We start from the raw sequence: 22,757 nt of genomic DNA on the forward strand, positions 1-22,757 counted from the left end.
GCAGCCTTGAGCATGCTCAGAATAGAACGTCTTCTGTTCCCGGGCTTTCTAATGCCTAAAGGATTTCATCCTTTTGCAGAGGACTAGGGTAGCTTATCAGGCTAAGGTAGCATGTACGGTTAACTTTCCCAGTGCTGGGACAAAATACCTGATACCCACAATTTAAGGGAGGAAAAGTTTATTTTGCTTCACAGTTGCAGAGGTTGCAGTCCATGGTCAGCTGGCTCCAAGGCAGAAACATCATGGTGGAGCAAAGTTGCTCACTTCCTGGTGGCCAGGAAGCAAAGCACAGGGGAAGAGGACCTAGAAGAAAGGGCCAGGGATCAGATATAGTCACAAGGGTGATAGCCCCATGACCTAGCCAGACACATGTGCTTTACTAAACCCCTAGGCCTATCTCAAGCTAGGCAATTTTTACTCTTCAGAAATTCTTCTCTTCAGCCTGAAATATAGAAACATCAAGGACTTCTTTATCAGCTTATTCACTTGACTCTTTCCTTATATTCTCTTTCAAATGAGATAGTCTAAAGTTAAGAAATAAGAAGAAAATACTTTATTGTCAACTGTAAGCAGAGAGGTGACTGACCCTGAAGTCTGATATCATTCCTAACAGCTCAGGAATGCTAGTGGATTCCTTCAGAATATATTTTACTAACCATGGACATCCTGCCTGGTGGTTACTGTGACAATGGTAATAGTAGAGTACAGAGTGCAGTTCCCTTGTTTTCTATCTCTAGCTTGAAAGAACCAATAAGAGTTTACCCCAAATATCTATTTCTTATAGTTTTATTCTTTGGTTATTCCCTGAATGCAGAAAGAAAACACAATGAAGGGATTGTATTAGGTGGCCCCATACTTTATATATCACCTACAGGGTCTTATTAGTCCTAACACGAGTGCTGAAAGTAGGTCATTTCCCTTTGACAGACAAGGAAAGTGTCTTCAAAAGAGTAACATCTGTTGCCACCTAGCTAGTAAAGGAAAGAAATGTCATTTGACCTCAGGTCAGGTTTTCTCCTATAAAATATGAATGAATACATACTTTTAAAGTCCTCCAAATTACCTAGCCTGAGATATTAAAAGAATTTTTATTTCCACAGAACCTCAATCAATCTTTCTCTTCGCTAACTAGGCTCTTGAGTGCCTATGTGAATAATGCCTGAAAATTGCTATCCATTTCCTTAATTATAAAAAAGAAACATGTTCCTTGCCAAAAAAAAAAAATCACAAAATGGTTACATTAAAATTTAAAGTACCTCCACTTCCCTTGCCCCCTTAAGGTAACTACTGTTTCTAATTTGCTGTGTATCATTCTAGATTGTTTTGGGTAACGCACATAGAGCATACATGCATGAAAGTACCTAGAGCAATTTCACAACTAATGTCATATTGTGCATAGTGTAACTTTATTAATTCAATATAGCATACATATCTTCCCATTAGGTAGATATGGTAGAAGAAAGTTAATTTGTGTGGTAGCTGCATACAACTCTGTTTATTCAGATTATTTATAATTTCCCACCAATATCTCATTGAATGACCATCTTCATTTTTTCTATGCTTCTTCAAATATTTCTAGATGAACTGTTAAGATTACAGAGAACATTTTAAATTTAGATACACTACAAATTGCCCTCCCAAAATATGTCCAATTCATATAATTCCATCGACAGTATACTAATGTGCCTCTTTATTATGCATTATGTCATTATGAAGACCATTTTAAATTTTCTCATCTGCTAGCTATCTTGTTAAAATTAGAAGAGCATATTTAATACCGATGAGTTTTATTTCTGAGTCCAAAAGTACTTGCTATCTTTGTTAAAATTAGAAGAGCATATTTAATACTGATTAGTTTTAGTTCTGAGTCCAAAAGGGCTTGTTAACCTCTTATCCCTGGGTCAACAGCCTTAGAGAATGCTGGACAACAGAAGCTTCTCCATGAGGGGAACACTGTTCCATTAACCCCTTACTGAATGGTTTTGAGTTACTTTCTCACAGAAAGCCAGGAGAAGAAGAAACTAAAGATCGTTGATACTGCCCTTCTGGTCTTGGTCAATCTCTCTCTCAATTTCTCCCTCTCTCTCTCTCTCTCCTCTCTCTTTCTGTCTTGCACACACATGCATACACTTCATTGAATTATAATTGGCACATAACAAACTGTATATATTTATAATACACAATTTAAACACACATATATCTGTGAAATGATTACCATAACCAAGGTAACTAAGGTTTCCATCACCTGAAAATTTTTCTAGTGCCTCTTTGCGATTAATTCTGCCTTCCACTCCTCCCCCAGGCAACCAGTGGTGTTTCTTCTGCCACTGTTGATTCATTTGCATTTTCTAAAATCTTATAAGTGGACCTATATGTATTATAGCATTTTTTATTCATCATAATTATTTCAAGATCAACCATATTTTTACATACATCAGTAGTTTGGGTTTTTTATTGCTGAATAGTATTCTATCTTCTGAAAGTGCTACTATATATTCATGCATTCGTCTTCTGATGGACTTTTGACATGTTAAACTGCTGTGAGAATTCAGGTACATGTTTTTGTGTGAATTGTACATGTACATGGACATTCATGGAACAAATAATTTTTCCACACTTAAAGCCAATCCTGCTCCCATTGAGGAAAAATTATTAGGTGAAGGGGGTTTCTGTTTTGTTCATTTTTTAAAACAGCTTTTCTTTCTCTTGGACAAATATTTAGGAATAGAATGGCTAAGTTGCCTAGTGTAAGAATGTTTAACTGCCAGAGTGTTTTCCCGAGCACTCTTCAAATGTTATATTCCCACCAGCAGTGATGAAAGTGCCCATTCCAGTACATCTCAGCCGTGTTTCCCACAGACCTTCTTTAATCTTAACCATCTTAGTGGGCATGTAATGCTATCTTATTGCGCTTTTCATTGGCATTTTCTTAGAACTAATGAATTTGAGTATTCTTTCATGACCTCAAAGAGAGCTATTCATATATTTTCTTTTGATAAATGTTTATTCAAATTCTTTGTCTTTTCAGATTGTTCATTTTATTATTATATCGATTTATAATGGGAATCTAATTTTGCTTTTTCTGTCTCTACAAAAGAGTAATTACTCTAAGACTCGTAATTGAAGATTTCCTCCTTTCTCCACTAACACTGTATATATTAGATTCTGTTACATTCAGCAGTCAATTTCTATGCTTCATTGTGTCCAACTAATCTCTGTGTTACAATTTTGTTAATACCAAAATAATTTGAAACTGGTTTGATCTAAAATTTTAATAGACATCTCTCTTTCATTAACTTGCTTCATTAACTTTCTCCCCAACCTATGCATTTAGTACACAAATTTATTTTTTATTAGTACTTGATTGCAGTGCATAATATTTACATCCTTTGTGAGGAGTTGGTGCATGTACATAATAGCTTACTTTCACAAACACATTTTGAAATAATTTTTACTTTAAAATTATTGTGTCTTCCCACTCAAGAATATATTACAAAGCTCTTTTTTATTTTGGTTATTCATTAAAACTTATGTAATTTTCATTATGAAAGGATAATATATTTTTGCTATATTATGATCATCTTGCAAATGGAATATCAATTTACATAAGAAATCTATTTAACTTTGTAGTTTAATTTATGTATATTTCACTGAATTGAAAATTTTTTTCTCAGTAATTTCCTAATAATTGCTCTGCAGTTGGCCTTAGTTGGTTGTTGATATTTTGCTTTTCTGTTAACAAGTGGGAAATCTCTAAATAACTTTTTCTCAAAATAACTCTATTTTTTGGGTTATTTTATTAACTAGAATACACTAATAAAAGTTGATGCCCTTTTGTTATCCTTATTGCTAATGGAATAGTTCTAATTAACTAAGAATAGTTCTCATGATCTATAATAAATTTTCTATAATCTCATATTCTTAGATTATTAAATTTGTACTTTTAACTAATTTTTGATGTGCTAGTAGTGTTTTATTTTCCTTTTTAGTGAGTGAATTTTGAATTTTACCAGATGATTTATCAGTTAATTTTTTCCCTTTAAGTTAATGATGCAGTGAACTGAATGAATATATCCCCTAATGTTATGCCATTTTTGCTTATTTTGTAGCATTCTGTTAATATGCTGTTGGATTCAGATAGGTACACAGATAGATTCCATTTCATGAGATTGCTGTTCTATGCAGTTGTCCTCAAGAGCTGGGGGCTTTCCCCTTATATCCCTTTGGGGACATTTGGGAATCTGAGTGTTTATTTTTGCTGGCCACAGTGACTGGCGGGGCAACAGTTAGGAGTGGGCATCTGCTAGCTTCTACTGGGGTAATGACAGGGTGCTAAATGCTCTGTAATTCGCGGAACAACCACATGCAGTAGAGTTTTTCCACCACTGAAGCCTGTCCTCTTCACATTGGGAAAAATTAATCTATAATTTTGTAGAGGAAGATATTGTTTTGTCCAGTTTTTCACAGTTTTATTTTAGGCCTTTAGGATGAATTGAAAACTTAAAAAAAGATTCTAATGCTTGGGAACAGTGTAAATTCCATACCAAAAATTAAAATTTGTTACATTTCATCCATAAATCCACTTATGGATGGCTTTGGTACAGGTAAAGAGACCCTATTAAAATTATATTCTTTTGTCAATATATTCGGATTTTCAAACTATTTTATCAATTTTTATAGTTTCTGTGTCTTAAATTTTAGCCATATTTTCAAATATATTGGTAAATATTTTTATATAACTTCCATCAATTTGTGTGATTTCCTTCACCTATTGTTATTTCTCCTTTCTAACGTCTTTGTTTCATTGATCATAACTATAAGAAATTTGTCTCTTTTCAAATGCCAGATTTGTCCTCTTGACCAAGCTTTTTATTTTTTGTTTTCTATTTTAGTAACACATTTTAAGTTCATCATCTTGGGAAGACCTATGATCACCACATTCTTTTCATTTCAATTAAATGCTTATTTTATTTCTTTCTCATTATTTTTATTTATTTAAAAAATATTTCATCCTTCACAAGACAAACTATGATAGGGTTATGGGGTTGATTTAAGGAATTTGTAAACTATTACAGACATCTCTCCTGTTGATTGAGTTTATACAATTTGACTTGGATAGATTCAATCACTTGATTAGGGTAATAATTTGTATTACTAGAACTGCTATTGATTTTTTTCCATAGCCAAAATATGCTATTTGTGCAGCAGACAGCCTCAATCTGTTTTGAATTTCTAGCAGTTCAGTTGATGACCTGTTAAGTTTAATACTGGCAGTTTTGAACTATCTTACAATTTTGCAATTAATTTTAAGGTAATTATTTGTGATAAACAGAAAAGTCTTAGAGTGAGAAATATATTGTCATTTTTAATTCAGTCCTCAGCCATGGCCAGTTTCTGATGTAGCATTCCAAAAAATATTTCCTACATATATGAGGGTTGTATGGGATGTGTATGTATTTGTATTTACACCCTGAACGTATGACTATTTTTGTCTTTGTTTCCATAATTTGAGGTTTTAACCATAGCTTTGTAAAACATAAACATGACCACAGCTACATTTCCCTTTCTCCATTCACAATAAAACTGCTTCAAAGGGTTGTCGATACTTCCAGGATCAAATTCTTTCCTGTTCTCCCCTGAACCTGCTCCATGAGGCTTCTGTTCTTATAACTCCCCTGAGCTGTCACCAGCAACCTTCTCGTCAATAAATCATTTTACGGTCAAAATTCATCTGTAATCACCACCTTCCCATGTTCAAAGCTGCCCTCTTTAGTCTGGGTTACTGCATGAGCCTCCAACTGCTCTCCTGGGTCTAAACCTGCCTTCCCATAGTCTCCGAATACTGTCCCTTTCTGAAAAGCATTGTACTTTATAACTGTTTTTTTCTTACCCCTCCAGAACTTAAGCTCAAATAGGAGAAATATTTTTCTCTTTCATTTACTGCTGTATTCCTGGTGACTAGAATAGCACCTGACATATAGCAGACTTTCAGATAGTTGGATAATTTTTTAAGTGAAAGTTTAGTACAGTAAATTTTAAGACTAATAATTCGGCTCCTGATGGCTATCAAAAACAAATTGTTTTTGCTCCTAAAACTGTCTGTGTCAAGCTATCATAATTAAATAACTAGGTTAACTGTTACAGTACCTGGCTAAGACTACCCACTACTTCTGTGAAAATTAGGTGAATTCTTCTTTAATATTCAGTGAGGGAAAGTTAGAAAGCTGTTGTTTTAAACTAGCTGGAGAAAACAGCTTTTAAAGTTTGGAGAAACCATAAAAAATTTACAGGGCTTTGGCACTCAAATTGCTTTGCGAGAATTTCAAGTGCTGATCCCATTTTGAAGGATCCAGATTAGAAGTAGTATGTGATGTTTAATTGTTGTGACTTTTGCTTGGAAGATGACACAGAATGTTCGTCAAGAGACCCCTGTGCAAATAAAAAGCTTGGCTCTCTATCAAAGGACTGGCAAATGAATACGAATTTGTTTTTTAAGTCAAATAACATGTTTAATATTTCATTTTATGATTTCTGGTTCTAAACATTTCTAAAATAAGTTGACTGTTAATCTCAGATGGGGCTTATTATAGGGCATCTGTGTGCCCACTTTTTTGTTGTTCTTACTGTCGAAGCTATTTGATAACATAATTATACATATTTCTTATATGTTGTTCTTTTAACCTAATGATATGTCTTGGAGATCATTTGGTATCAGTAAAGGCAGATTATCTTAATAACTTTTAGAAGCTGAGTATGATTCTACTTTATGGATGCAATGTAATTTTTAAATTTTTCAGTGGTCATCTAATTTATTTCCAACTTTTAAAATAAATCTTACTGCAAAGAATTCCTTGTGCTTGCATAATTGTGTTATGTGTGGATACATCTATATAACAAATTCTGAAAGTGCTATTGTAGCAGTTTATCTTGCTGGTTTTAGAACAGATTCACTGACTTTTGCTTAAAATTTATGAGTTAGGCTTTGTTTTATGATGTTTAGACAGTTTTGTCAGTTTTGACATACCCGTGTTTTACTCTGTGTTTGTAGCTGAAATAATTGAAAATCGTGTCAAAAATGTTTATGATTGTGCATTTGGAGTTCTTTAGCATAAACCCCCACTTCTTGATTGAGTAATTGTTTTTATAAACTTTCTTTTGAAAGTCTTGCTTTAAGAAGGCGTTTCATGAGGAGTTCCTGATAGTGGGAGATAGCTAAGGCACATAGCTATCATATTATAGCAGAACAAACTGTACCTCTCTTCTGCTCTGCCAAGAATCTGTGCTCTGTGAAGATCAATCCAGGACATTTGGCAACAGTAGTAAACACAACTGATCTCATAAAGAATAATGGCATTTATGCTTTCTGCTGTTCTTTTCATTTCTCTTCCTTTTGGAATGAATATATCTGTATATCTATCTAATTTCTGTATATAATCTCAATAGACATCATATATGATGATATATGGTGTGTGCGATATTTTTAGGTTGCTATATTATCAAAATATTTCGCAAAATGTTCTGTATTTTCTTTTGGATTTGGTTTTTAATTTCTTTCCATTTTGGTGGTAAATGAATTGTAAATGAAATTTCCTTTGTATTTTTCTATCCTTGAAGTTTCTGTGATGGATAATACATATTTTCTCAATCCATGCCAGTAGTTCATGAATTGCAAAAAAATAAAATCTGCAGGATTTTGTCATCTGCTATATTCTTCAAGCATTTCCAGCCAGATTTCAGTTCTTGTTTAGACTTGTATCATTTTGGAGGAATCTTAATCCATAGCTGAAAAATTAAATAAGTTGCAAAACCAATTATAAACTTCCTGTTAATGTTGAATTTTTGCTAAGGAAAGATTTGGGAGGGGAGGGACTTCATTTATCCTCTTAGAAGGATAAATATTATTCAAATCACCTTGGTAACAGCTGGGCCAGAGTCATGCAGTGAATCTAGTATCACTTTCTATGGCATTAGCCTGAAGTTGACAACACAGATTTTCTATGAGATACACGATTTATTATTTTGAAAATGAAAGGCTGGTTAATCTGCTTTTTAAATAATTATAATCTATTGTTAGGTTTATGGATCTGAACAGACTTAATTATTTTGAGAATAGTTAATTATTTTCTATGTGAAGAATACATATAATTTATCTTTTTTATTAGATCTCAGTCTGCTTCATGTGAAAGAAAATGGATCCATCATCTTTTTTAAGGTGCTAAAATGAATTATGCTGAATGCACATATGCATGTGATGTATACATCCATATAGCACACATGTATGTTTAAATGTATATTTATGCATACACATGCTATGTATGTATTTGCAAATTTAAAATGTATGTCACTTGAAAATAGTAAAGGCTAACAGGAAAATCCTTTGGTAGGGCTTGGAGTAGGATTTCTTTTGGTTACTGCTGGGTGTTAATGCTCAATAACAGTGAGTCAATCTTAACCTCAAGTACTTTACCCCAAGACAGAGCTTAGTAGTAATCAGAAGGACATTTACAGGGAATAAGAAGACAGTCAGTGACCCATCGTAACCTGGATTAGATTGCTGCGTGTGTTGGTGTTGTTGAAAGTAAATTAAAACATTTCCTGTTTTGTAAACTTCAAGAGATGTCAGGGGTCATATTCTGTTCCTGAGAGGATCTGCTACCATTGCTGCCATTAGAAGTGGTATTTGTGTGTTTGAAAGGACATATAACTTGGTACATCCTGAAGCTAATTAGATGGTCCTGCTCTTCCTGTATTATTAGAGCATTACTCTGACTTTGTTTTCTGTATACATAGATAAGAGGAACACACTTCTTTCCATGTGATAAGGCATTTTGCCTGCTCATTAGATGGCAAAGCTGGAATTTTTAGGTATAGAAAAAACTGGCTTGGTGGCCAATCTATTCTGCTATGTTTCCAAGTGAAGAGGGTTTCCTGCAAAGTGTGCAAAAGCATTCCCTGAAGCGTGGTGCCCTCCAGTGCACATGAAGCAGAGAAACATTGTTTATGGAAACCAATAGCATAGGAAACATCAAGTAGCTTCAAGTAGGTTGCAACTAATGGCTTCACAGATTTTAAAAGACAGTATTTTGCTAAGTTTGGATGTATCACCATATAAAGACATTATTCAAACAGCAAGAAACTTCCTCATACGACTACTGCTGCTACTACTAAAATAATAATAATAATAAAACAACTGATTGCCCGCTTTCCTTCACCTATCACTAATCAAGCACTGTAATCATAAAATAAGTCAAAGACCAAATGGCTAGAGGCCAAATATTTGGTCTGGAAAGTAAGTCCAGAATACCTCCCAGGATACCAAATAAAAAGCAAGAGTTGAAAATACAAAAGAAAAATTAAGAGATGCTGAGGAACAATCAACTTTGAAATATAGATTCTAAAATATCCAATAGCCATTATAAAAGAAATCCCAAAGGAATGAACAAAAAGAATGGGAAAAAAGTACTCAAAGAAATAAAAGGATACTTCTCTCATTTAAAGAATAATGTGAGCCTTTAGATAAAATTGCACATTGGGGGCCAGACAAAAATTGTATATAATAAAATACATCAAAATAAATACACCCTGGCAACATTGGTTATCTCCCAAAGTTAATGAAAGAGATTATGCCAGTTTAAGGTAGTAGTAGGAAAGAAAAAACTTAATCACCTGAGTAGTTAGCTAGTCAGATCTATATTCTTTCACTTAGTTTTCCAAATTCATTCAAAAAACATTTATATAAAATTTACAGCAGTACCAGAATTTTGTCACTCAGATGCACTGACACATTGGTGATCAAAAACACCTTTTCTCTGAGAAGAGAAAAGTAGTAATCAATAATAGAAATATAAATAAAACTAAATTACAGCTATGACAGTTTTTACTATGGAGGATTAGATTTTATATGACAACATGTAAGTAAGGATTTTGACTTAATCAGGGAAAGCATCTTAGAAGTAGTGTTAGTTAAACAGAGAATAGGAATTAGATTAAGGGAGAGGCAGTAACGTACAGGAAGAAAAAAAATATAAAAAGATTTATGTTTTAAAATTGTGACTGAAAGGAATAGAAATTCTAGTATATACAGAAGGAAGGATATTAGTGTAAAATGAAGACTGGGAAGTAAGGAAAGACCATATGTGTAGGTCTCTTACATTAATGAAATGGGAATCCTATGACATTAGACCATCAGACATGTCCTCTCCAGTCCTAAGTGCTACAGGTCATTATACGGACAGAAGATGATCTTGACCTTATGCAAACTTTTTGGAAAGACTTCTCGTGGATATACTGTAGGAAATGATTAAGTGGGGAGAGCAGGAAAAAAAATCTTCCAGACAAAGGAGGATATATCGCAAGACAGTGTACCACCTAGATATTCAGAAAAGCAATCCCCAAAGAAACTGTCCCCTAGAAATTAAGTAATTTGATTGGGGTAGTAAATCAAAGGGTTTTATGAAATATCTTTACAAGAGCAATTTTATAATTAAAAGCTAGAATTATGTCTATGGTGTACTTCTGTTGGAATATGCTGAAATGAGCCATGTGTTTCTTCTGATGTATGTGTGTGGGAGTGGGTAACACAAACAAGCAATTAGAAATTCAAGGGAACAAAAAAAAAACATTCAAACTTAGGTTGTTTCATTGTAATCTGATCATCACTTTTTTAAATAAGGGGATTAAGTTCATCCCATTTATGATACCTAGTGATATGCTCAGGTTTATTCTTGATATTCTGTTTATGAGAGAAAGAGAGAGGGACGGAGGGAGAGAGAGGCAGAGGCAGGCAGAAGACATGAACAGTTTACAAACTAACAGATTCAAGTGGCCAATCAACATTTTAAAAATATTTGATTTGGGAGCTGGGGATTTAGCTCAACAGCACTGTACCTGCCTGGCAAGTGCAAGGTCGTGAGTTCGATTCCTGGTACTGGAGAAAAACTAAAAATAAAATAAAATAAAATAAAAAATAAATAAATGAAAATATTTGATTTTACTAATATTCAACTAATACATTGTGATTTTTGCTTATCAAATCGACCAAGGTTTTTTAAAGAAATTGTTGTGGTCCAGATCCTCAGCGATTGCCCTAACACTTTATGCTCCTTACAGGTGCCTACATTTATATAACCTTTTGATGGGCAATCTAATCATGTGTAACAATAGCCACACATATTTACACTTTTTAGTCAATAAAACCTTCTTGCGGACTCTTTACTTAAAAATGAGAAGATATGGTTAAATACTTAATGTATCAAAACAGTAACTCAAAATTTAATAGAGGAAATTGAAGTATTTCTCACTTCTCTTTATATTTTGTTATTATAATTATATGCAGCCCAGAAAAATAACATTTATAGATACCATTGGATATAATAGATAATGTCACCAATGTATTATTTGTGGTAAAGTCATTATATACAACTGTATTTTGGAATTCAAAGAACCAACATCTATAGAGTGTATTATATACCAGCATATATTGTTATAAAATTATAAAAGACTGTTTAAATTTTTTCATATGACTCTCATATTTTCCAACTCTGTAGGACCATGGATAGATATCAAACTCAAAGAACTTGTTAGTTTCAGATCATTATTTCAACACAAGTCACTGCAAGTAAAGGAGCTGATATACAATGTTGGGAAGAAAAAATAGATAATGAGAATTACCTTGTCATGCTCTCAAAAATTAGAATTGCTCACTGATGTTAAATTGTATTACAAATAATCAGACAAAAATATATGAAAACAACTCACAGTTTTTATGAGTCCCTGCCAAAAATGTGACATTTGGAATGACCTATAACTACTAAGATTTAACATTATAGGTTAACACTGATGATAAATATTAGAACTATACTTTAAATTTAAAAAATTTTAAGTTACTGTATGCAGAAAGGTAGGATATATTTTCCTCCATCCCATAAAAGCTAGAATATGGATATGAGACATAAGCATTGGCAATAAAGTGCATCTGCATGGAACTTTGAATCTGGATGTATCAACACAAAGATGTGAGGGATGACTTCATGATTTTTCCAGGCAGCTATTACCAGGATCTGGTCTGCAGCAGAGAATATATAGGCACAGTAGATTCTGACTTACAGAAATATTCTTGAACCTTTGCTGTAGCACAAACAAGGCTAGGAATGTCCCCTGATTAGAGACCCACCCTAGTTCTTTAGTATTCAGTGAATTCCAAAGACAATCTGATATCCACCAGTATTAATTATAATAAGTTAGTTGATGATATAGTAAGAAATGCATACATAACAAAATGCATATATGTAGAGACCGCCTTATGCCCCTTTGAGTGCCCTATAGCGTTTATTAAAGACCATGCCCACTGTAGAGGTTAATGGTTATTTTCCAAACAAAAATTTAATGCACATCTACTAGTTCATTTTCCTGTGTCCATTAGTTCACAGTAACTTTTTAATACATTCAGCAGAAGATGTATTAAGTGTCTATGTCAGGCAGTGTTCTAGATGCTAAAGATACAGACATGAAAGAGATAGCTTTCCCGCTACTGTGAAGCTTACATCTTGTTGGTAATCAATAAAAATGTAAACCAGTAAGTAAGATAATTTGTGATATAGATAAGGGGTATGAAGGCAGTAAAATGGGACAGTGCTGTGGTGATCATGGTGATGGTGGGCTGCTGCTGCCTCAACGAGGATAGCCAAGGATAGGCTTTTGAAGGATGGTAAACATAAAGAGCTACAGAAGAGTAGCTCCAACAAAAGGAGCTGCAAATGCAAAGATCATGTGATACAAATGAGCTTGAACTACATAGCTGGAGCCTAGTAAATGAGGAGCAGGTAGGAAGAGATGAAGTCAGAGACTGGCAGGAGACAGGCCTGTGGAAGGCATTAAGCACCAGAGTGAGGATTACAAATTGGAAGATTTTAAGTGTACAAAAGTAACATGTGATTTGATTTACGCTTTTGAAAGATCATTCTGGCTGTTGGATGTAACCTAGACTTTAGGAAAGAAGCACAGAGGAACAGGAACTGGTTAGGATCCTACTGCAATAAGCAGATAAAAGGTGTTGCTCACTTTGCTAGGGTAGTTGAGGTAGACAAGTAGTTGCTATTGGCTTTTCACAGAATTCTCTTCTGTAAGAGAGGACATTAGTAGACAAGTTGACTCGGTATGTACTTTCCAGGGTACAGCTGCAGAACGAGATTTGGAGTCTGTTGCAGGATAGGGAGAACATGTGTGTGATCTTCACTGCTTAATGTTAGGGAGAGTATTCAATGCCAAAGGAAGGTAATTCTGGTGTTCTCTTGTGTCTAGGAAAGGCAGCATTGTGTTCTATCAGGATGGAAGCGCAGGCCTGAAACTTTCACCCACGAATGTTAAAAAGAATGAGGGTTCTACTGTGCTTTAGAGTTTGGTATCGTATTAATGTCCTTTGCTAAAAGAAAAATGTTGCTCTGGGGAGCAAGTCATGGAAACACTAGAATAAATCACATGGTGAATAATGAGTGAAAGGTTGCATGTCTACAGCATTGACCGTGCCCATGAAGAGGGGGAAGTGTTGGGCATAGTAAGAGTGGCATCAAGGTAGGAATAACGTGTCATGGAGGTATCTCAGTTGAATTACTTCTGTCTTTTTTTGTAGTCAGAAAAAAAGACGGATTTTCTATTTAATCTAGGTAGCTCTTTTAGAAAAAGCTTTTGCTTCAAAAAGTCATCACATGTAGTCCTATTATAGTGACATCATACTTGCTAGACAAGGAATAAGCTTTATATTTATGGCCTATTTCCTAAAAGAGCTTTGCCTAAGATATGGAACACAGAAAGATTTCCTAGCTAACTGTGTACCTTTATAGCAGAGTACTACAGAGATGAACTAAGGTTTGATTGGATTCAGGGATACTGGCCTGCTGGCCCTGAGGAAATACACTATTTAGTGGCATTAGAAAAAGCAGTTTCTGTATTGAAATACTTATTTTCTCGCTTGACCTCCATTACAGGGTTCTGAGATCAATATCACTGTTTAAGAAACAGAAAGAGCCAAAGAGAGGTTAAATTGGGCACAGTGCTGGTGTAGAATTGATTTACCTTGATGTGTTTCGGATCCCGGGGATGTTTGAACTTTTTGTACAAACACAATTTTGCCTGCCAGACTGGAAGTGCTTTCTGTTTTTTTCATCAAAAATCTTGGGCTCTCTCCCCAGAGATCTTCTCTGGCAGGGCCTTTTTTTTTTTTTTCTTAAACATTAGCTTTTGTATTCCATATGTAAGCAAAGAAGCAAAGTTCAGCTATGTAGGAAAATGTCATTCTGGAAAAAAAGAGACTAATTGTAAGACCAGATGGTAAGCATTACTCAGCTGATGGGGTGTGTGGATTTGAGGGAAGGTGTAGTAACATGATCTTGGTCTGCAGCTGTGACCTGTTGTTCTAAACAACCTCTTTGCTCCCTGCCTTTTGTATCTGCATTCCAGCACCTCTCCCTCCATTTTTGTGGGCATTGGGCCCTCCCAGATTGCTTTGACAGATGTATATGAAAGGGGTAGAGCTTATTCAAGGAAGAGCAACCTGCCCCCTTTTGTGTAGCCTCCGCCCCATGTTCCCTGAAACATTGGCAAATCAAACAGAATGTTCTGTTCACCAGGAGACAAGTTTCCCAGGACTCAGGTGACCATGAGCCTACCATGGTACCTTTAAGGTATCTCCATTTCATGTCTTGTGGACACCCCAGGTATCCTAGACCACAACATACACACAACATTCTTCTTACCTCCCCTAACAAAACACAAAACAACGCTTTCTCTAGTATTTCCTCCCACAGAGAAAGGTCCCAACAGTCTTCTTTCACTCAAATTGAAAATCTGGAAGCTATCCTAGATTCATCTTTCTCACTATCAGATGGAGTCATCTTCCTAAATACCTTTCCAGTCCTCCTACATCTTTTTCTCCAAGCTAGCGCCTGATATAGACTGTCAATATTGCTCTTCTGGAATTCAAAAATATGTGATTTTTTCCCCTTATCATAATCATTTTCTACCTCCATTCTGTCTCTAATGTTATATCTTAAATAAAATTTTGACCAGGGGCATGAAAGTCATTATTTCTTAGAAACTCTGCATGGCTAGGGGTGAGAACAAAGGCTGGACTGGAAAATATTTCCAGTGTTAGCCTGTTGTACCAAGCCTTCATGACCTTGGATATCTTATCTTCTACCCCTTCTGCTTCTGACTTTACAATAAATAATTATAACTATGTACTTCCTCTTACTTCATACTGTCGCATATCATTTTGTGGTTTTGTGCCTTGATCTGTAGGGGTTGCTTCATTAAAAATGCCCTGGAAATTAACTACCAAGAAACACTGTCTCTTCTGAGTATCATGTTATTTTAGTCCATATTGAGAGGTGTTGAATTGACTCTTGAGAACCTTGAAAATGATCTGGGCTCCTGTGTTTCTATGCGTTCCCTCTCTGTGTACCTTCTTACTTTCCTCCCCCATACACAACTGCAAGTCCTAAGATTCTTATCATCACAACAGTATACTCTCAGAGCTTTTCAAAATGCCAGGTCTTTTTGGTCTAATTCCTTTTTTCACATCCTGCTTGAGTCTGCCTCTCATGGTGGTGGCAGCAATATGTGGTGGTGGTCAGCTAGGTATGCAGTTAAAGAGGGCTTTTGCAAGTTGTATCTGAGTTGGATCCTCACCATGGCCTGTAGAGCAGGCAGGGAGCTATTAGTTCTTCACTTCGTAGATGGCTGAGGTGACAGGGTTGTGTCTGTTTTTGTTTTTTATTTATCACTGTGCCTTACATGTGTACCCTTGACTCTACAGACTACATGTCAGTAACATCCATGATACACACATCATCTTACAAGCCAGTGGAATTATGGTTGGCTACTTTCTTATTAAAGGGTCTTGCTTGTGATTTATCTGTGTTTTTGGAAGCTCAGGGGGAAGTTCCTGTTTCAATCAACCTTGGTTTCAGAATATTCACTCACTATGGTTTAGGAGCCTAACTACTTTGGAATTTTCCAGACCTCTGACTGCCCATCTGTAGTTCATTCTCATCTTTTGGTTCTTGACACCCAATGTGGAAAGGACTAGAGGAGAGGAGAGGGGAAAATTCTATGCAGTTGGTTTTGCATGTTGATTTCTGAGATCTGTACTGTGACACTGAAATTATTTGATTGAGTCTTAACGATAAAAACACAGTGTGGTTGGGCCTAATCATAATACTAAAAACTGTTCCTTTCAGTGGAGAAGGGAGAGGACTCTGGTTTCCTCAATGGAGTGTCCGCATGTATTAGCCCCGGTCAGGCTGTGGTGTTACTCACTTCCTGTACCCAGTGTAACAGGGCTCCTTTTAAGTTTTTGGGTCTAAAGGTAAGGTCCATAGGCTAGTTTCTGAGACGGTGGATCTTTTTGGGAAGATCTTCCTCATTTTGAACATTAATACTGGAAAAAAACCATAAACAATAAATGACTGTATTTGAATTTTTTCACCTCTGAATAAGTCAAACAGATTGACCAAGTATATCATAACAAGGAATATTTCCTTCGGGTGCCTGGAAGGTGAAAAAGATTATTTTATTTAAAATGCATCTATGTGCTGCTGGTGTCTAATCAAGCTCTGAGTTTGAGCTCAATTACAGCTTTGATAAAAGAAAGGAGAAAGGAAACTTGAAAGAATGCCCTTCTATTCACAAGGGGGCTGTGTGTGTTTTCAGTTTCCAAGTAAATGAATAATGGGACCATGCATTTTCCATCCAAGCATTTTCTACCCTGAGAATAATTCCCTTCCTGGCTTCTCAATGAATAATGCATTATTACTGAAACCCAAGAGGCATTCCTTTGATTTTCCTTTATGTTTAGCTTTCTGAGTGATTTTTCAATAAAGGAAATTCAAGGACTTGGAATAAATGCTTTATTAACATTTTTATTGAAGTTCAGATAGCTCCTTGGCTATTATCTCCTGATATTTGGAATACTATTTTTTTTTCTCCGAGGGAAATGTAAGGTATTGCATTTATGAGAAAGTGAAGCACCTTGGACAATCTTCAAAGCTAACAGCAGTTTAAGACCAATACGCATTTGTGTTGCAGAACAAAGAGCTTTCAGGGGGGTACTTTTCTCTTGGCTTTATTTTCATTTCTCTGCAGAAAAGTTTCAACAGAGAAAGCTCACAATCAAAACTGGGCTGTTTGGAGACTAAATCTCATAGTTTATCTTTTGGGAAACTCATTCCTTGAGGCTGGTCCGGACCCATGACTCCAGCCCAAGTGTACTCTGGAGTTTCCTCATCGACACTCCCCAGCCCGCTATTTATTTACCCGATTCTTACATGGACCCCTTAAGTGAGGTGTCATGGGACATGGTGGTGCCTTCCCGTCACCAGCCCTTTCAGTTGAGGATACCCAGCAGATACTAGGGTAACACACTGGTGGGTTCTAATGCCATTTCACAATCCTTCTTTCCCCCACATTCAAATGATGAGTGTTTTCAAAGACTAAATACAATGGAATTTAGAATATAATCTATATTTCTATTTCTCTTGCAGCTGCAGTAAAATTTTAACAACTTGGAATAGGAGAAGAAATAGGACAGAGTTGATCCTAAATTAGTAAAATGTGAAGCATAAATTTGGTTTAAAATATTAGATTTCATTAGTTTTGAGAGGTAGAAGTATATGATGCAGTGTTTTCTAGAACATGAACTCTGGAGCCAGTCTCCAAAAACAGAATCTGGACTTTGTCTCCTGTCACTTCCCAGTTCTGTAGCCATGGGCTAGGTATTCCAGCTTTGTCATGAGCTAGGTATTTAAGTCTTATCATCGGTACAGTGGGGCTATTAGTTTGTATGTCATATGGATATTGTACAGACTGTGTTATTTGTAAAGCACTATGTAAGTGATTGTTGAATAAATATAAAACATACCTCATTGTCAGAAAATGCTATTTCAGAACAGGCTGTTATTACCTGCTACTGAGCAGGTAGGTAATAATAACATTATTATTGTCATTGTTAATATATACTGAGTGGTCATTTTCTTAGCATTCATTTAATCTTGGCAACAAACTCATGAAGTAGATATAATCATCTCTATTTTTTCAGGTGAGAAAATAGGTAAAAAAGTAATTTGCCTATGTTTATCTATTTCATTAAATAGCAAAGCAAGGATTTGAGCCCAGGAAGACCAAAACCTGAAACTGTGCCTTAACTAAGCATGAAAGAGCATTTATCGTTAGTGCTTATCTTTTGCCTGAAAACAACCCTTTGCTATTAAAAACCATGTCCTCAGGACAGGTGGTGGGTATCCTGAATGTAGTTTTTCATGTCTCAGTTGCATGTCAAACTCTGTGTTTTGCTCAAAATAATCATGATCATTAACTCATAGTCAAATTTAGTAGGATCCAAATTGATGTGATGCTATTGTTATTAAAATTTTTTTCTGATTATTTCATATTTTACTGGTGGTTTCCAATGTGAGTGTTTTTATCTTGGTGTGGTGGTCACTTCATGGTTGTATGTTTCATAATATTTTTCATTCTCTCTTTTTATCCCTCCTGATTTGTCTCCCTGTCCTTGTAGGTGCCTTTATCATCTGCTGGACTCCAGGACTGGTGCTGTTGCTGCTGGACGTGTGTTGCCCACAGTGCGATGTTCTGGCCTATGAGAAATTTTTCCTCCTCCTTGCTGAGTTCAACTCTGCCATGAACCCCATCATCTACTCCTACCGAGACAAAGAGATGAGCGCCACCTTCAGACAGATCCTCTGCTGCCAGCGCAGCGAGAACACCAACGGCCCCACGGAAGGCTCTGACCGCTCGGCTTCCTCCCTCAACCACACCATCTTGGCTGGGGTTCACAGCAATGACCACTCTGTGGTTTAGAAAGGAAATTAAGATGAGAAGCCAACTGTCTTCTACAGGGGGATGAACAGGCTCTCCCCACCCAGTTTCTAGGGCAAGGTGGGGAGCAAGAGAGGAGAGAGAGACGCTTGTGTATTAAACACTAACCAATGGCAGTATTTGTTCCCAGACCCCATGAGACTTTATATGTATGGAAAATTAGCTTATGTGACAACCCTCATCCCGATCCCCATTCCTTTTGAAAATAGAAAGTGGAGTTCTTGTGATGGAATTCAGGAGTAGACTCCGGAGTGTCTATTTAAACTACACTAATTAGACTTTAAAAGACTTTGTGTGGTTTGGTGCAAGTCAGAATAAATTCTGACTAATTGAGTCCACAACTTCACTGACATACAGGCTTCCCTTTTTTATTTTTTAAGGATACATTTCATTTAATAAACATATTTATGCCTACCAGTATGTTTGTGATGGATAAGGCTATAGACTTAAACTACCACAATTTCAATTTGTTCCTTATGTAGGAAAATTGTAAATTAGAATTATTTTTTTAGAAAGCATGCATGTAATATATGTATGTGGTATGCTTTACTTACGAAGGTAAAAAAATACTAATTTTAAATCTTCTAGAAAATAGAAGAACCTAGTTTTCAAAAGCAGTATCTGTTCAAGCTCTGAAAGAAACAAGGCTGTAGTCACAATATTACATTTTTATTAAAGTGTTGTAACAAGTAGAAAGCAAAAAGTGTTTGCTACCAAAAGAATACATACCTTAAAGAGGTTACAGAAAATGAAGCACAGTAATAGTTTTCCTGCAATTTAAAATACATTATTTAAAGTACATTATTATTTGTCAGTACATCAGAGGAAGTTTTTAATAGCCTGTGTTTTTCCAAGTTATAAAATAATACATACTTACTGTAGAAAACTTGAAAATTACAGAAATGTGTTAACAAGAAAAAATGATTGCCAATAATATCACAACCTAGGTGTAACCATCTTTAACAGCTCCCCCATGTATAACTATGTATATTATATACTTTTTTACATAATTGGGATTAAACTGTAAACAGTTTTAGCTAGTTTTTTTTTTTCATTTCATAATTGCCAGATTTTCCTATGGCATTAAATTTTTCACAAAATGATAATTTTAGTGGCTATATAATATTCCATTTAATGGATGCAACTCAGTTCATTTAACCAGTCCCATATCATTGAATAGGTTATTTCTAATTTTCACTATTATTAAGTTTCCAAAATTTTGTGTACATAAATCTTCATCCATATAATTGATTATTTACTTAGGAACCTATTCCCATGAAGGAGTTTTGCTTTTAAAAAATGTGAAATGTCTTCTTCGCTTTTTACCTTTTATAAAAAGGGATTTCCTGCTATTGCACTGTATAGGTGGCAGTTGTAAGGAAAGCCAGTAAAATTACCTTTGTACAAAAGAAATTCAGTGGTTACTTTAGCTGAGAGTGAACTTTTAATATAATAAAATGAATTAGAAACAGTCAATTGTTGGAATAACTAAAACACTCTAACGTACCTAGCAATTCCATTTTTTTTCCTTAGGTTATCCTGCTGTTAGCAGGCATGGCTATAATGTAAAAGAAATTTTTGAAGGAAATGCAGAGAAATCAAACATGCCAAGTGAATAAAGGATCAACGTATTACATGGCTTGGGGTCCTTCTGTAGCAAAGGGATTGAGTTGGTCAGTATGTGACTGGCTAACATATATTCTTTAGGAATTACCCCTCATGAATTGCTGCCATATGAGGTGACACATGGTCAATACATTGTCCAGGGAAATAGTGATTAAATCAACGTCTTTCACCGTGCAGCGAGGAAGTAACAGAGTCTTGAAGCAGGTTTGGGCAGGTCAGCAGAATGTTTAAGAGAAAGAAATTTTGAAGAAGGGTGACCGTCGAGGGAGGAGAGAGTCAGTATGTGGTTAAGCTTTGCACAGAGGGTAGACTTATAAGAGGCTCATGATGCAAAGAATGTACAGGAACCAGTCAGTAGAAAGCTGTTTGCACACTCTTTATACAAAACACAGAACATTTTGTACTGGACGCTAAAGAAAAGCTGGTGGACTTTTATTGATGTGCCTATCTTTATGGAGGAGATATGGACAATTGAAAATTCAAAGCTTACTAATTGGACCTTAATAAACCATTCTCAATCAGTGTTGGTAATGTGTGGTTCTGGTCAGTCTTGTTTCTCTTGTTCAAGAGTCCTGTGGCTTGTATTGGGCGGTGTCTTCCTCTATGACTTCTTTTATTTCCCCGTTACAAGGGCTACTGAACTCCGAGGCAGAGCCATCACCTGTTCCCCAGCCTGCAATACTTCCCCCCCAATCTTTCCAATATCTAAGAGATGGTGGGTTATGTTTTACATTAGAGCAGTCCTTTAACTCTGATTTTGTAGAAACTTTGACAACCATGTATATGTTCATCAACACTAGAAGTTTAAAAAGTCCCAATGGTCTTTCTGCTTATAGATTTAATAACTAATACTAAAAGTGATACATCTCTTCCAGTAATATGCCCATTATAATCTTTTCAGGGCATTGCTAAAGCATTGGAAAGAAACAAAATGTTTATGTTACAATGAGTATTTGGACAGGAGGTCTGAATCTTTAAATCTAGGTGGACAAAAATATTAGAAATCTGATTTCTTTCAACTCATAATTTAGCTGCATCACATTCCCCCCACTTTCATTAGTAAAACCACGATTTTCTAGGCTTCTAGGCTCAGAAGCTAACCTACCTCATTCTGTTAATGAGTCTTATCCATCTTCCCTTTTACTTTTCCAATTAATGATTGCTTTAGATTCCACTGTTTATCTTCCACCTAATACTCAGCCTCTGAAATATTGGAATTGTATAACACAGTTTCTAGCCCTTCGATTTAACTCCAGCGTTTGCACTTATGTTATGTAAAGATGGTAGAAACACTAATTCTGTGCCTTTACTACACCAAATTAAGAAAAACATTTTTATGGAAATTGAAATAAATGATTTTTTTTAAATGCCTAGTGAGTTCCACTTGATCAAACATTCGTCAGAAGTAAAACTTACTAATGTGTTAAGATGGGGTAGTTTTTGACTAGGATTGGATTTAGATACCATTTGATAAAAGAAATATTCATAACAGAACCAGGACATGTCCTGAATCTACTGAAGCAGAGTCTATTCACATTTAGCATTCACCTGCATAGTGTGTGCTCTGCATAGCAGATCCTTTCATTCTTCCCTGAAAGTTATAAGGCTCAGACTTACAGATTACTTACTAATAATCTGTTTAAGGGTGAGATATGTAATAAGTATTTGAAATTATAAAAGAAGAATATGATTTGAATTGGTCAAATCCACCTATGGGGAGGGAATCCCAGGGCCTTTGGACTGAGCCACATGCCTAGCCCCTTTTATTTTTTGAGACAGGGTTTTGCTAAATTGTCCAGGCTGGCCTCCCACTTTTGATCTTCCCACTTCAGCCTCTGAGTGCTAAGATTATAGAAGTGTGCCACTGTCCCTGAAAATTCACCTACATTTGTATATGACTTATGACCTAAGGACAGCTTTTACTGTTTCAAACAGGGAAAGATTTGAGACACATGAAAATGATATGAAATGTAAATTTCAATGTCCATAAGTAAGGTTTTACTGGCGTACAGCCACACTTTCTTTCTGATTACATTTATGCCATAATGTCAGAGGTTAGTTGTAATGGGCACTGTACAGACTCATAACTTAAGCTGCTTACATTGGCCCTTTATAGAAAAACCCTGATTTCGAGCATCCCATTTTCAGTCATGTGACCTTCATTTGAGTATGAATACTCATTGGAGGATGAGAGACAAGTCTGGCACAGAATCTCTTAATCCAGCTCTAGCCTGCCAAGACAA

General features: G+C 35.6%; 1 protein-coding gene across 4 annotated transcripts in view; it reads left to right on the forward strand.

Moving 5' to 3' along the window:
• Nucleotides 1–21,045, forward strand: part of Lpar1 (lysophosphatidic acid receptor 1) — a 134,594-nt gene extending 113,549 nt beyond the window's left edge. For all 4 annotated transcript variants that reach the window (XM_005382726.2, XM_013513299.1, XM_005382727.2 and 1 more), the window contains exon 4: nucleotides 18,569–21,045. In XM_005382726.2, coding sequence (XP_005382783.1) covers nucleotides 18,569–18,870 — 302 coding nt within the window. In that variant the 3' untranslated portion in view covers nucleotides 18,871–21,045. The remainder of the gene's footprint in view (nucleotides 1–18,568) is intronic.
• Nucleotides 21,046–22,757: the final 1,712 nt, after the last annotated feature.

This window comes from Chinchilla lanigera, unplaced genomic scaffold, assembly GCF_000276665.1.
Source record: "Chinchilla lanigera isolate Chin_1 unplaced genomic scaffold, ChiLan1.0 scaffold00018, whole genome shotgun sequence".
Classification (NCBI taxonomy): domain Eukaryota; kingdom Metazoa; phylum Chordata; class Mammalia; order Rodentia; family Chinchillidae; genus Chinchilla; species Chinchilla lanigera.